The sequence below is a fragment of the Drosophila santomea genome, chromosome 3L (assembly GCF_016746245.2).
Source record: "Drosophila santomea strain STO CAGO 1482 chromosome 3L, Prin_Dsan_1.1, whole genome shotgun sequence".
In the NCBI taxonomy this organism is placed as follows: Eukaryota; Metazoa; Arthropoda; class Insecta; order Diptera; family Drosophilidae; genus Drosophila; species Drosophila santomea.
In genome coordinates, this window is record NC_053018.2 from 10,256,743 (window position 1) to 10,271,289 (window position 14,547).

General features: G+C 42.2%; 3 protein-coding genes across 8 annotated transcripts in view; 2 read left to right on the forward strand and 1 right to left on the reverse strand.

Moving 5' to 3' along the window:
• The first annotated feature begins 7,609 nt into the window (after positions 1-7,609).
• Positions 7,610-8,403, forward strand: LOC120447698. Its single transcript, XM_039629226.1, has 2 exons — positions 7,610-7,744; positions 8,083-8,403. Exons 1-2 carry the CDS (start codon positions 7,610-7,612, stop codon positions 8,302-8,304), a joined length of 357 nt encoding a protein of 118 aa, XP_039485160.1. The 3' UTR covers positions 8,305-8,403.
• A 717-nt stretch (positions 8,404-9,120) lies between these two features.
• Positions 9,121-14,547, reverse strand: part of LOC120449139 (zwei Ig domain protein zig-8) — a 40,032-nt gene continuing 34,605 nt past the window's right edge. For all 6 annotated transcript variants that reach the window (XM_039631457.1, XM_039631456.1, XM_039631455.1 and 3 more), the window contains 3 exons: positions 12,450-12,577; positions 11,775-11,943; positions 9,121-11,157 (listed from right to left, as the gene is read on the reverse strand). In XM_039631457.1, coding sequence (XP_039487391.1) covers positions 10,829-11,157; positions 11,775-11,943; positions 12,450-12,577 — 626 coding nt within the window. In that variant the 3' untranslated portion in view covers positions 9,121-10,828. The remainder of the gene's footprint in view (positions 11,158-11,774; positions 11,944-12,449; positions 12,578-14,547) is intronic.
• LOC120449141 (scoloptoxin SSD552) lies at positions 13,360-14,494 on the forward strand. Its single transcript, XM_039631461.2, has 2 exons — positions 13,360-13,596; positions 13,652-14,494. Exons 1-2 carry the CDS (start codon positions 13,471-13,473, stop codon positions 14,267-14,269), a joined length of 744 nt encoding a protein of 247 aa, XP_039487395.1. The 5' UTR covers positions 13,360-13,470; the 3' UTR covers positions 14,270-14,494.

Sequence of the window (14,547 nt, forward strand, 5' to 3'; positions counted from 1 at the left end):
AATGAATAAATGATTGCCAAGAAGGAGCGGCTCGAGGCAAGGCCATGGGCAAAAGCGTATAAATATTGTGCAGACTCTGTATAAATGGCAACTGTCGATCAACGTCAATTAATGGCCAAATGGCTAAGGCAATTTCCAATCATTTTTATTCTCTTTTTTGATAATTTCCTATTTGTTTTTCCTTTTCGGGGCCGTAATGAGCGCTGGCAAATCCTGTTCTGGCCAAATGTAAATTGCAAGCAAATCAATCAGCCAGCAGCAACAGCTGTTCATGATTTATTCACTGGGAGGGGGAGTAGGAGAAGGAGGAGGAGGAGTTGAAAATTTTAATAATACACAAAGACTGTTGTCAGTCCGTTGAATTGATTTTCCCTGAATTCCCGTTTAATGTTCCTTCATTTCCTTGACTTATTTATGCGATGCCGGATCAGGACACATTTCGACACAACTGTCGACAAAGGAACTGAAATACTTTGCTTTTTCTTTGAGTTTGAGTACATGTGTGGATGCTTGTCTTGGATAACGAAGGTACTCGAAATAATGTTAAGCAACTACTGCCTTATCAATTATTAAAGTTAAAGGGTATTATAAGTAAGAAGCATGGCAAAGTTCGTCGCTCCACTTAAATGATTTCTGCAGTCGAGTTGTAAATTTTAATTAAACGCACTTTACTGTCAAATTCGGACAAGGGTATCTGCATTATTTATGGCAGCTGGCACTCAAACTGCCAATTGCGAAAAGTAGAAACGTAGAAAAGTAGAGTTCCTTTGCGCGCAACACAATAAATAAAAGCCTTGTCCTGCCAGCGGAAATAATTAACACGAAAGGCAAGGCAAATAACTTGGTTAGCAGTTTTGCTCCTCTTTTCCAAGGCTGTAGTTCGCGATGATGATGATGATGGGAACAATAATGACGAGGCCTTTGTCAGCAGTTTTTCCAGCAGGCAGTTGTAATGAATTAATTGATTTGCGGTTGCCGTGGCAAAGGTGAATGAAATATTAAAGTCAACTTTCCCACTGCGATGGTATGCTGGAAAAGGTGGAAAAGGTGGAAAAGTGGCAACTGTCAGTGGCATCTGTCGCAGCTCGATTTGCATTCATACATTGGCCATTGCAAATGGTGGCTCGTATATTTAATCCTCCACACGGGGCGCTCTTCCAGTGCCACCAGGCTCTCATTAAGGACCCTCACACACTTACACACACACACTCACACTCACACTTGGCTGTCCTGCCGTCCGGGTAATGTGCAATTAAAGTAATTTAATTTATTATTTGCCATTGATCAGCAAACTTCAGCGGCATAAATCATTGAGCAATGGCCTGTTTTTCTGCAGTTATGTTGCATTTTATTAAAATGCTGACAGAACACATTAAGTCGAGTCCTTGCGCGGATGATAGTGTAAAATCGGGAGCATTTGCCTATTTAAGTGGATTTTACCAGCAAAATCCCAGCTATTTGCACCCCTTTCAATTTGCATTAAGTGCTGCTGCTGCTGGGCCAGCAGTCAAGTGTATAGTAAATGCAATTAAACATGCTCCCCGAATTTGGTTAAAACCCCTTTGCACGCTTAGCGTATTCCCGTTTCGCATAATCTTAATACCCTTCCACTCATTAATTCGCTTGTCGCTATATCCGATTAATTACGCCCCCCCACCCCCTTCCCGAATGGCAGGTAAAATGAGTTATGCTCCAGCAACAACCTCAAATTATGTTTTGCGGAAATTTATGAGTGGGCCAGGCCAGAACAGGCCAATTCAGGCCGTATACTGAATTTGACTGGATCTTGTAATTACATTTTTTAATAAGCAGTTAGCATAACGAGGACATCAACTAATCGCCGCCTAACATCTTGGCTTACAAAGTTAAATAACATTTTGTTACCTTTTCCGTTTAATAACTTAATGCCGGCACACACACTCACATTCCGCCTTTTCAGGTTGCAGGTTACACGTTTGTTCTAGCCGAATTTAATAAGCTTAATGCGTCTGCCTGCGAACTTAGATGAATTTCCCAAGATATGCTGGGCACACCCTCTCAAAGAAGAACACCCTCTACACACAAACACACACACTCTTGTGCGCCCAGCAAATGCAATTAATTATAATTTTTAATTAGCTCGCCAGCAGCCACCCATCCACCACAACAACAAATGCGAAGAAAGCTGCAAAATTCTACTTCATATTGCCGACGCATGACGCGCCTCGACACGCGATTAATAAAAGGGGCCAAGCGGCAAGTCAAGTGTTGGGCGGTGGGTGGTGAAAGGTGGGCAGTGGGCGTGGCCAGCACAAGCGACAGAAACAGCGACAGCAAGTGAAAGGTATTTAGTCACGCGGAAAGAAATGTTTACTTTTATTAGCCGGGCGACCGGATTAAGTTGGGCGAAGTGAAAAATGCCCGGTGAAGCGGGGGGTAAGCTGAAAATTGGGCGAGTTTTTTCTTTGGGTGGACCCTTCTGTCCTCTTAAAAAAAATGGGAAAAATGATAACGAGTAGCACTTTATTGGTTTTGGAATAAAAACTGTTTTAATTGGCTACGAAATCGTATTACTCATATGCAGTGTGGTTATTGTATATTTATTAAGGGCATACACTCATTTGAATAAATGTAAACTGCCAAGTTAACTGTCAGAAAACACATTTTAATTATTAAGTGTATTACTTACATGCCTCTGACTTTCATTACCAGCTCGATTAATTAACTGCCGACTGATAAATAAAAATAACCTCAATTCCCTTTCCATATGCTATTAAACTTGTTGGTTCAACCAGTGAGGTTTGAAAAAATATAGTAATGGCTGGCACCCTTTAATTTGCCATTAACTGTAATGGAATTGGGGTTTTTGCCGAGTATCACCTCAATAAAGTCCACCCTATTAGCCATACATGGCTTTGCAAGCTGAATGTGGATTAGCCACGCCCCCCTCTTTGGGCCACTCAATGCGTTGTTTACGTGCAAATGTGAAATACTCATTTCTATTTCGCTGTTGTTTATGATTGCGAACGTTGGCAGATGACGAAAGCAAAACGTGGCCAGCACGTGGGTAAAGTCGGCTAGGACCCCTGCAATCCATCAGCCGGAATGGCTTTAATCCCCCCCCGCGGTGCTCCCTGTCTGAGTTAAATCCGTTTAAGGCGTTCCGTTGGAGGTCTATGAATCCACAACCGCTGCGATATACAGATACAGCTCCAAGGTCATCGGTCCGGGTGCTCTGAGCAGCTGCTAAGGCGCAAATTAGATTTGGCCGAGACAACCGTGCGCCGAGACAAAGCCGCCAAAGCCATGACAGATCAGGGCCAAAAGGAGCAAAGGATCCTGGGGGATGGGCCATCGAGAACACGGCGAAAACAAAAGATAATTTGCAGCTCGCTACTAATCTGCATTACATTTGTGTGTTAATTAAATCAAATAAATGCCATCTACTTCGTGATGGTTGGATAATAATTGTAATTACATCACATAATCAAACATTATCTGCATTCAATGAATCAACATAATCCCATTTTGCTACTTATAAATAAATTCATTCTAAATTAAATAACTTAAATAATAAATACCTTGAAAAAAGACTTTCAAATACAGCAAAAGCCCACAAAGGCCACTTATAATCTATGCCTGCCATAATAAATATTGTGTATAAAATAAATAATATTTGAGTTAAGATCCCTGTCTTTATTATCAGTGGGCAAGGCCAAGAGTCTCTCACAATAAGTGGCCTTATGAAAATCTTTGAAAATTTGCTGCAGTGCCGAAGTGAGGCTGTCAGAGCAGCGAAGGCAAAATTAGGGACTCGAAGACTTTGTCTCGTTGTTTGTTGCTAATTAGGCAAAAATTACATTTTAAAAGGCTGTCGAGCGTAAAATGGAAAAAGTTCCCGACCAGAACTCGACTCCTCTTAGTCGTCCTTACTTTGCTCCTGCATTTTTGCCATTTCACCGCCTGCAGCTGGAAGGAGGTCATCCACTGTGAGGAGTGGCACATATAACTTTTAGTGGCCCTGCCGTCGCCCGAGTGGCATTATAATGACTATGACACAGACGTGATGTTGCAGATGCTTGTGCCAGGGCGCCAGGACATCATCCGCTGCATCCTTGGCCACTGGAGGACGCAGAGGTTCAGGGTCCACTTCCTGGGTCACAAACTTGCCGCTGCCCAAGCCAACAAATTGCGGCCAATTCTCAGCCTGGAATTTATGCTATTCATGAGCTGGGAATGTGGCAAACAATTTGCATGTTCTTCACACACTGGCATATCACACCTCACCGCAGCTAATTTAATTGAGTTGAGCGATAAATTAAATTCATAAAATCACACCGCCAACATCGTCATTAGCGTCGATTGCAAAGAGTTTAAATTTAAATTGCAACAAATTGAGTTTTGGCTCCCCAAAGGCTGCCAGCTGAAAATACAATTTGCTAAAATATATTTGTGTTTCCATTTTTTTGACACAATTAGCGGCTCTAGCAGAGGCATTTCTCGGATATTTATTAAGGCCCGCAGAAATAGTGAATATGTGTGAATTTATGCGCGAAAGTCATTCTACTTTATGGCCACTAATCCAATAAAAATTCCCACAAAAACGGCATGACAGGCCGCCAAAAATGTCAGTGGCCCATCAAAAGGGATTGACACCAAACTCTGGGGACAGGACTCGTATACTCGCATATATGTATATATGAGGCACAAGGATTGGGAATAGAGAGAAGGCAGCTATTTGCGGCATATTTTATACGCCTTTCTGCTACGTTTACACGCACGAGCCAGGACGAAGGACCTTGCTTCACTCTATGGCCATCCTTTTCGCCTGGGGAATGCGGGGCAAATAGATAGAGAGGCATTTGATGTGTGTGCATGTGTGTGCCTGTGTGTGTGTGCATACATATCAAGTGAAAACATTTACACATGTTTGATTTATGGGTCAAGAGTGTGATAAAACTACAAAAGCAGTCTGAAGGCAGCGAGGAAAGCGAGGAAAGCGGGGGCAGCGAGCTGAAATCAGAGTAAATCATGCAAAATACAAACGAAAGATGAGAATATGCCGGCATGCCGTATGGCAAAATTATGCAGTCACAAGGATGTGCGAAAAGTCGCAACTCGAGCGTCGAGCGTTGAGCGAAGCGCAAAAGTATGCAATAAATGTGGCAAAAGGAGTGAGGACGGAGGACATCACTGCCGCCAAGGATTTCACATTCTCCGCACTTCACCGCGCAGCCATAAAAATTGTATTTCAGTTAAGTGCCCGGCAATTGGACACTGTCCGCCTTGGAAAAGTACCGGCTTAAATGGCATTAAATGCGCACCAGGGTCGAGGGATTTTTCATCCGAACTGACAGCTCATAATTCGAACTAAAGCGGCGGGATAATGGCAGGATGTGCAGGCAGGCATAAGTGAATTCAACTGATTGCGATTTGCCATAAAAAGATTTATAATACGAATTAAACAAAGCAACTAAGATAGTACTAACACTATATTTAAAATCTGTGTAAAATACTATGTAATTATTTTTGTATATGCATTGTGTTCCTTTGTTGATCTAGTTTGTAGCTAGATACAAGTTATGTTTAAAAGATATATTTCCAGCCAGTTTTGGCAGCTATTAGTCATTGTTTCGGATTTGGGAACTCACCCACACACACAACCTCCTGCATTTTATGGGTCACTCACACACATAGACACTCACACATCCACACACTGTGCAGATGGGTAATTGCATTGGATGCCAACTGAAATTGACCAAGAACGACAGTTGCCAGCAAATCGAGTTATCTTGTGGCTTAGTGCAGATCAGATGGCCATATGGATTAACGATTATGACAACGTTCGTGTAACCGTGAGAGCAATAGAAAGAGAATTCCTGTGTAATTTGCAGTCACAGCTCCTAATGAAATTTGCCAACTGCAAAACGAGATGAAGAACTATGCGAAAAGTAAACAATTTGCGTCCAAACAAAATGGGAAAAATAATTATTTACAGAGCAATTTGAGTGCAGCTTTGGCAAGAATAAACCGAGAAAGACAGTCGGGCCTAATTTATGTGAACGGAATGCCAAAAATTCCATTTGAGACAAAAGCCAGAGCACCAGAGAACCAGAGAGCCAGTGAAACAAAATGTGAAAATGACAAATTGCATTAGGAGGACCTTTTGCGTTGGGGTCTTTGGTTTTTAGTGTTTAGTGGGAGTGTTGACCACAAAAATGACAGCCCAAAGTGGGCTCACCGAGTGAGCAACAAATTCGGACCAACTCGGTTATCCATTTATGGAGACAGCGCCAACAATGTCCCACATATTCAAAAAGCAATTCTCGGCTAAAACGGGCTCACACACACCACCTCATACACATACCAAAGCAGACAGGGAAAACCACAAGAGAACGCACACACAGAAAAATTATAAAATGAAATTCCAGGCAAACAAAACAAACAGTCAGCGAGAACGGGAACCCATTTAAACCGATTTCCTAATCAAAGCCGTATTACTTCTCCCAGCCCAAAAACCGCAAAATCCATACGTATCCGCCATGTAACCCCATCTAAACACATTTTATTTTTTGCTCCCTCGTGCACAAGTGCAAAATTTAATTATGAGCTAGGGAAATGTTTTCCATTTTTTGTATTTCGTTGCCGTCAACAACGTTGCGTAAAATGTAATTAATTTGCTATTTTTAAAGCACAAAAATGAGAAATTTGAGTGAAAACAATTGCCAAGGGAAACGCATCTCGTAACCCCATCTTTTCCGTGTCGAGTAACCACAGAAATTTCATTACATGTGTAAACAATATAGTCAACAAATTTGCTTTCCCTTTTTTCTTCATTGTTCCAGTTTAAAGGGCACAAATTAAGAGAATGTCGAAGTAATTAAACTTATTAATGACAGGGATTGTAAGCACTAATGGGGGGTAAAATTTACTGTGTGACTTTGCAGGGAAAACTCCGCAACTTTACTGAGTTAAAGAAAGTAAACTGAAGTCGTTTGAAAGCAATGGGAAAATGTCTTTACTGGTCTCTATGCTGCCATTTAAATTGCATATTAGCATTTACCTTGAGAATGCCACAAATTCGAAGATTGGACGAGGGGATCAGCATCAGCATCAGAATCAGCATCAGAATCAGCATCAGAATCAGTAAAATAACGTACATTATTGCGGCTGGCGGTTGGAGGACAATATTCGACAGGACTTTGGTCCTGCCAGGACTCACAGCAAAGCCAATATATCATGTACTGGATTTTCGCAAGGACAGAAACAGCAGTCTGTGTGTTTAAAGCCTTAGCCGTTTGATTTATGTTCACTGAGCATATTTAAATTGCAACTTCGGTTGCAGACGAAGAAACGTGTGGCTGAGTCAAATAAAATCAAATCAAATCATACTTTCGCATTAAAAATGTACGCGGCAATTTTAGGGCCCTCCACAGGAGACATACAACACATAAAAGGCGAACGTGTTTCTCTTTGCTCTGGCTTTTATTTTGTGAAGTGAAATTCCTGGCCATATTGCTCGGCTTTTTTTGAAAACATTTATGTTGATCCTGCCAGGAGCGTAGTGTCCTTTTAGGCGGCGCTGGAATGCGACACAGAGAAAATTACGTTGACAAATGAAAATGTCACAATGATGATAATTTATTTTCCCTTTTGTCGATTGCCTTTCCTCGGACCCAACTGTGTGCCACATTCCCCAGGCATTCCAACTTTCATCTGTGCTCATCTCGCCGACATCTGTGACCCGAGCTATGCGCAATTAAAGGTAATATCCGGCAATTGCGTTGCCGCATTTTGGGGAAGACTTTTATATATATATGAGTATGGGGAGACTTCAAACACTTGCGAAGTTCCAAAGCATTTTAAAAAAAGGTACATATAAGCTAGGAAAAAAGTGCCATTAAAAATACAATTTATGCAGCTGACTAACTTGTATTCATTGTGGATTTTTTATCAGTAAGTTTTTGTGTCATAACCCAACCCCAATTCAATATAATACCTAATAAATGTATATTTATTTACAGTAAAGAACCTTAGATCCAGATATTCCCTGCAATTTGATTGTATGCATTCTTAAATTTACTCCCCAATTTTCCCCCGCAGGACATCCGACTTATCGACCCGTGCAGTCCATCCATCTTGCACACGAGGCCGTGGTCCCAAAACCAGAGTATTCCAATCATCGTCGTCATCATCTTGGGTAATCCTGTCTTTCCGCCGACCAGAGTGGGAACTTTCCGCTTCATGAGCCTCATGTGCTCCTTACGTTTTCCACTCGATGGAATCGGGGGAAAAGTGGGTGAGGTGGGAGAGGTCCTGGGTTGACGCGTTGTGCGCTATTAAACTTTTTGGCATGATATTACGGCCCAGGACAAACACACATACACATGCACATACATACTTGTCATATAATAAACTTTTATGTTAACGGCTTTTGATGTCTTACCAAAGCGCAAACAGAGTCCTGCCACACATGGCCCAGAGCTAGTCGCAGGGCAGCTGGCAGCTAACAGGCAGGCACTTAATGCCCATTCTTCTTGCCATCAGTTTTGGTGGTCGGCCCTGTTTCTTGCATTGCGGCTTTATTAGGCTGAAAAATGGAAAATGGCGCCCCCGAAAAAGCGGAGAAAACTTGCAGTCTCCCGTGGTTCTTCCCCTTCGGAAAATTCCTTTGTCCTTTGTTGACTTGTGCGTGTGGCCCATTAAAATTCCCAAGCCAAATGCATGAATGGCAATGGAAAATATTTGCATAAATCTTACCCGGATTCGACTCAGCATGTGGCAACTGCTCGCAGGCTCCCGAAAAAATCAGAGAAAAGACAGGCTTTTGTTATACATATTTATCATTGGATGGTAGTAACTAAAAAAACTTTATTGAAATTTTTCATTCCGATTTTCATGTTTACGTGGCTACGCGCTTAAAAATTAAAAACAATTTCATAATCTTCATAATGCGTTGCCATTTTGTTTGCAACAAAAGTCAACAGAGTTTTGTTTTTGTTTCCGCTTTCTGCTTTTCGGCTTCTGTAATAATACTCGCTATTTTTCCCCTTATTATGCTTATAATATATTTTCATTTTTCATTTTTCATTTTATTTGCTTAATTGCAATTATATTCATGGTTTTTCCTGTCCCTTTTTGTGGCAACATTAATTTACCCATTAAACATTCATTTACATGTCGCGACTAATTTTGCATGCGTTGGGTTTACATTTTTAATATCGATACATCCATATACGTATATAAATCCATATCTATATATATATGTATATTTATATATATATGTCCGATTTGCGAGCACTGTGCATTCTTATGTTTGTGTGTTTCGTATATGTAATGTATGACTACCACACGAATACTTGAGTACAATTTATAGTTTATTCATATGGTATATATGCAGGTTTATTTACAATTTTGATCAGTTAAACTCAGTCCCATTTGCCGGCCATGGAACCCATACATTTTTAAATGTGGCACAGGAAGAGGAGCCCGCTTTCCCGGGCAAAGTCCTTCAAGACGAACTCAAACTCAAACCCAAACCCAAACCCAAGACCAAAGCCAAGTCAAACGTGAACACATTCGACGGCCTCGGACCGAAATGGAAATGCAAATATTTTGTTGACAAGAGTGAAAAGTGACTTGCCAGTTGTGTCTTCGGCCACGTCTTTTGCCCAGTATGCCTTTTTTCCGGTATGGCAGGGCATATAAATGCAACCGGACATGCCGAACTGGGTGGCTCTAAATTTGCCCGGACTCGCAGAGCAATGAACTCGCAGCAATTGCTTCGAGTTGATGGTAGTTGGTAGATGGTAAATGGGAACAGGAACTGCCCACATGACTTGGAGAAATTCGAAATTCTTCTAAATAAATTGCTAGCCGGAAAGTCGCACTTCAAACTGAGGCGGGTTTTTGGCAGGAATTTCTCATGCATTCTCACATTCTCACATCCAAGTGCCCATAGATTATTGAGAGAGACCATGGGACATGTACATTTCATAGAAAATTAGTTTAGGAACCTTCGAAGAAGTTCGTGTCAAAACAGTTAGCTACTTTGTATCTCTAAGTATGTACACATTGCTTAAACTCTAGGCTATACAGGGTAACCCAAGGGCAACACACACATAAATCAAGAACGAATCCCAATAGTATTTACAACGATCTGAGTAAACTTTCGCTACGTATGTATGCATATACTTAAGTTACTAATGGGGCGTCCTCCAGAAGTCCGAAGATATTCAAAAACAGTTGTCAAGTGCTACACTATATACAAATTAAATTTTAATTGCCTTATAGCTATAGAACAAATTATGCGCTACCTTAGGTCATAGACACTTTAATGACTGTTTTTAAATCTCTACTAGCTCCAAAACACCCCTGCTCTCCTTTCTCATTTCCTTTATTATTTATATAAACTTCTAGCCATGGCTCTATAAGCAAACCACTTGAATATAGTTCTCTAATTTGATGATTCGTTCGAAATGCTTTCCATTTAGCTAGGTTCGCTAGTGTGCTGGCAATTTACGTGAGAAGTTTATGTACATGGCTCCGATTTCCGCCTAACTAACTAATCCCCAGCCCACTTAATTAGAAACACGCTTACTTACAACTTGCCGAGGTGCAGGAGGAGCAGCTCCAGGAGCAGCTTCAGCAGCCTCCTCCTTCCATCATTAGCATAATTAGTTGGTTTTTCAGATAGGTATTACATGCAGCTGGAGTGGAAGGACCTCAGATGCTGTTGCTGCTCCTGCTTTTGCTCCTGTGATGCTCCTGTAACTTCGAATATAAATCATTTCAGCTGCACTCGGGCGCTGCACTGGCGGTGGAATTCCAACTGGGCGACATTAATTTATCACCGTGCATTCCGGCTGCCATTATTGACACGCTCCGCGGACGTCGTCGAGGGCACCTTGGGGTCAAGCGGGTAACTTGTGCGCATCTCTCTGACTCGAGTGGTGGCTCCTCCTGCGGCCGATCCTCCTCCAGGACATCCACCTGCTCCTCCTCCAGCGCCACCGCCCTGCAGAAGCAGCGAGGAGCAGGCCTCCAACAATACAAGTGCCGCCACCATTGTGCTAATTACCCTGACCGCCTGCGTGGCCTGGCCAAAATGACAGGACCAAGAGGCCAGGGCAACGGCTGCCGGTGCCGCGTTCGTTTGCATCGCCTCGGGTCGCTCGCCTGTGCGGGAAATGGAAAATGGCAAATGGGAAATGGGGAGTGGAAAGTGGAAAATGTTTAGTGTAAAATTACCAGATTTGTGGAGAGAGAGAAATTGGCACACTTCTTGCCCTGAATGAACAACAATTTGTAGCTTGTCTGCATTACAAAGAGCTCTACATTTGGTATTCTATTGGAACGAATTTGCCAAGTTTTCAGTGATTCATTTCATTTTCATTTTTATTAATTTTTGAAATATTATAAAGAAATGTGCAGATCATTTAGTCTTCTGGAATTTTATAGGAATAAAACTGTTCTATCATCTTTATGCGTATTTAATACATTTTTTTGAAAGAGAACAGAATAAGTTTTAATTTTCATTCGCACTAACCACCCCTTGAAGTCTCTATTTTTCAAAGTGTTCATCTGTTGTGGCCAGCAGTTCATAAATTGCGCAAAAGTTGGCCCAACAAACGAACGAGAGAGATGCAAGCTTAGTGCATACAAATCGAGGTCAAGCAGATGCATGAATGTATAATTCACTTTATCAAACTCAAGCATCCAATTAAGGCCTTAAAGTGAGAGAACCTGATAGCCGGCCAAAGAAACCGTGGGCCATGGAAGGAAGCTCAACTCACCCTGAAGGACATGGACGCGTATGCTGGCTATCTCCGTGTTCGAAGGATAACACGAGTATTTGCCGGAGTGCAGGAGATCCGCGTCGTAAATGAGCAAAATGGATTTGGTCTCCTCCGACTTGATGGTCTTGAATTTCAGCCGGCCGCCCGAAGTTTCCTCGCTGAGCACCTGAAGGTAGAAAAAATAAGCGTGGGTGTGGTTGTCATATTAAATGCGACGTTGCCTCGTTGGAAAGGCCAAAGCTCTGCTGAGTGCTGGGCTAAATGCAAAAGCATGTTTTCTCATAATCATAAAAGCCAAAATTAAATACATTGCGTATACGACGCGTAAGCAAGCGCGAACAAACTCACACTCACACACTTGCACACTCGCATTGGAGAGGCGCCAGCACAGAGCTCATAAAAGTTAAAAACGTTTATCCTGCAGCAATTGGCTGGGCGTGGCACCGCCCTTTATCCTTACCTCCCCGCAGCCCCCCGCACACGCTCCACTTTTGCGCTTTTTACTGCGCACAAACTCAATTATTGCACGATAATTTGGCACCAAAAAGGAAAATCTTAAATTGCTATTGCCCCTCGGCCGCTTAATTTGTTATTTGCTTTTTTGTTTTTTTTTTTTGGTTGTTTTTTTGCTGGTTACTTTTAGCCTGTAAATTGATTTTAAGAGATATTTACCTTATCCTGATGATACCAGAAGATATGGGTCGGTGGCTCCGGGCTGAACTTGATGATGCAAGTGAGATTTATGGTGCTGCCCTTGTCCACATACAGATCAGGTCCTCCCAGAATGGTGGCCGTGGGCACTGCGAATGAGTGGAAAATGGTTGAGGGAGTGAGATATTTACTGGCTGCACAGCCATCCATTATGCAATCCCTCTGCCATGCCCTTTTTAAGTCCCAAAAATTCCCGAGCTCTGCTAATCACTGTGTTACGTCGCCTAATCAGCGCCATTTCCCATTTTCCCCAACTCTGACGAGTTGTGAAATTGCGCAATGGTTTGTTTTCCCAATTTCCAGCACATCGCCCGGCGACCAGTTACCAGTTACCAGTTACCAGTGACATGTGCCCCACATGTAGTGTACCTAAGTCCCCAGATTCTGGCCAGGCCAATCCGGTCCAGCTCGGGACCGGCTTTTGTGCCAATTTCCATAGTCAGGACTCTGGAGCAGAGAGCTGTTAGCTGGGAGCGGAAAACTGGCGTGCCAGTCAAAGTCAGCACGTTAAATAATCGATTACCGCCCGTCAGGCGGCCAGAAAGGCAAACTTTGAAAAGGACAAGGCTGCACAAAGTTGAAAGTGATTTTAAGTTGGGTAACAGCTCAATTAATGCTACTTGGGGATCTATTGGGAAACTTAATATTTTCATTGGCAGACTCTCTGTCTCTCCGTTGGCATAAGACAAACCTTCATGGGTTTTAGTCATATTAATTAAAATGTTATTAAAGCCAGCAATATTATTTGTTTCAAGCTTTCGCATTGCCCAACACGGAAAAACATTTTGCTACACTAAATTAAATGTCAAAAATATAAAACTCGTTAGTTGTAAGTCAGTTTTTGCATTTTTGTGTACCTTGTTTGTGCCTAACAATTTGTTTAGTTATTTCGTTTTGCTTGCCATTTGGCAGTTGAGGTTTTTCGTACATAACTCTTAAAACACCTTTAAATTTCCCATTCAGTTTTTAGTTCCAAGCAGAAATGCAACGCTTGCAGTTGACTCTTTTTCTGGGTCGTGTTTTGTTTCTCAGATCTATTTTTGCTATAGACTTTTGTGATATCAAGTCCTGCCATGGCAAGCGGCACATTGGTTGTAACAACAACATGGTGAGAAGGATCGACTGGTCACAAGAATGGCTATATTTCAAACTCCTTTTTGCAGATGTTCGATGAGAGCTGCCTGCGTTTTCATGGCCTGGTTAATATGGCATATTTCCGCGAGTATCTGCTGGGTTTGCACAACGGCTATCGGCAGGAGGTGGCCAGCCACTTGTTTGTCGACTTGCCACCTGCCCGGAAAATGCCCGAATTGGTATGGGACCACTACCTGTCGGTGGTGGCCGAGTATCACCTGAAACGCTGCCAATTGGATCTGCCGGCCGACTCCTGCGTGGCCACCGATGACTTTTCGAAACCCCATTTCAACTACGCCGAGGATTTCTATCCGCGACCAGTGATGCGACAATCAAATGTTCGCGAAATGACCATCCTGGCGGAACAGTGGCTGGATGAGCTCTACGACATGGAGGATATTGCCATATATAATGCGGAAGGTGAAATCAGGAATATCATCAACGATCGCAGCTCCCACATGGGCTGTGCTGCTGGCCAGGATTACGATCTGTGGAACATACACTTTGTGCTCGTTTGCTACTACAGCTCAGGACCACCTGCCAATGGAAACCTCTACGAGGAGGGCCAATTCAATGCCAGCCTGTGTGCCAATGGACAGAGTGATGAATATCCCAACCTTTGCAAAACACTGACCCTGAATGACTAAGTCCCTGAATCTCCGGCAAAATAAATATTGCAAAGGCTTTGGGTATAATTAAATGTGCGAACCACTTGGCCATAAATGGAAGAAAGGCAGTGCTGAACACTTGGCTTTCTTTATGGGTAGAGATGTGGTGCTAGAAAAGGTGACGAAATTTAAATTGTATTAAATTATGCAATGAAAAAATAACATTTAAATAAAGAAAAAAAACTGTGGTAAATGCTATATAAATGTGCGCTTAAAATATTTACTTTTATCAATATTTTTATCAATATGAAAGAAAG

Excerpts from the sequence above, each read along its gene's own strand:
- LOC120447698 (XM_039629226.1), top strand. The coding sequence starts at position 7,610 with ATGATGATAATTTATTTTCCCTTTTGTCGATTGCCTTTCCTCGGACCC. Across the intron at positions 7,745-8,082 it reads CGAGCTATGCGCAATTAAAG|GACATCCGACTTATCGACCC; the intron begins GTAATATCCGGC and ends TTTCCCCCGCAG.
- LOC120449141 (XM_039631461.2), top strand. The coding sequence starts at position 13,471 with ATGCAACGCTTGCAGTTGACTCTTTTTCTGGGTCGTGTTTTGTTTCTC. Across the intron at positions 13,597-13,651 it reads TTGGTTGTAACAACAACATG|ATGTTCGATGAGAGCTGCCT; the intron begins GTGAGAAGGATC and ends TCCTTTTTGCAG.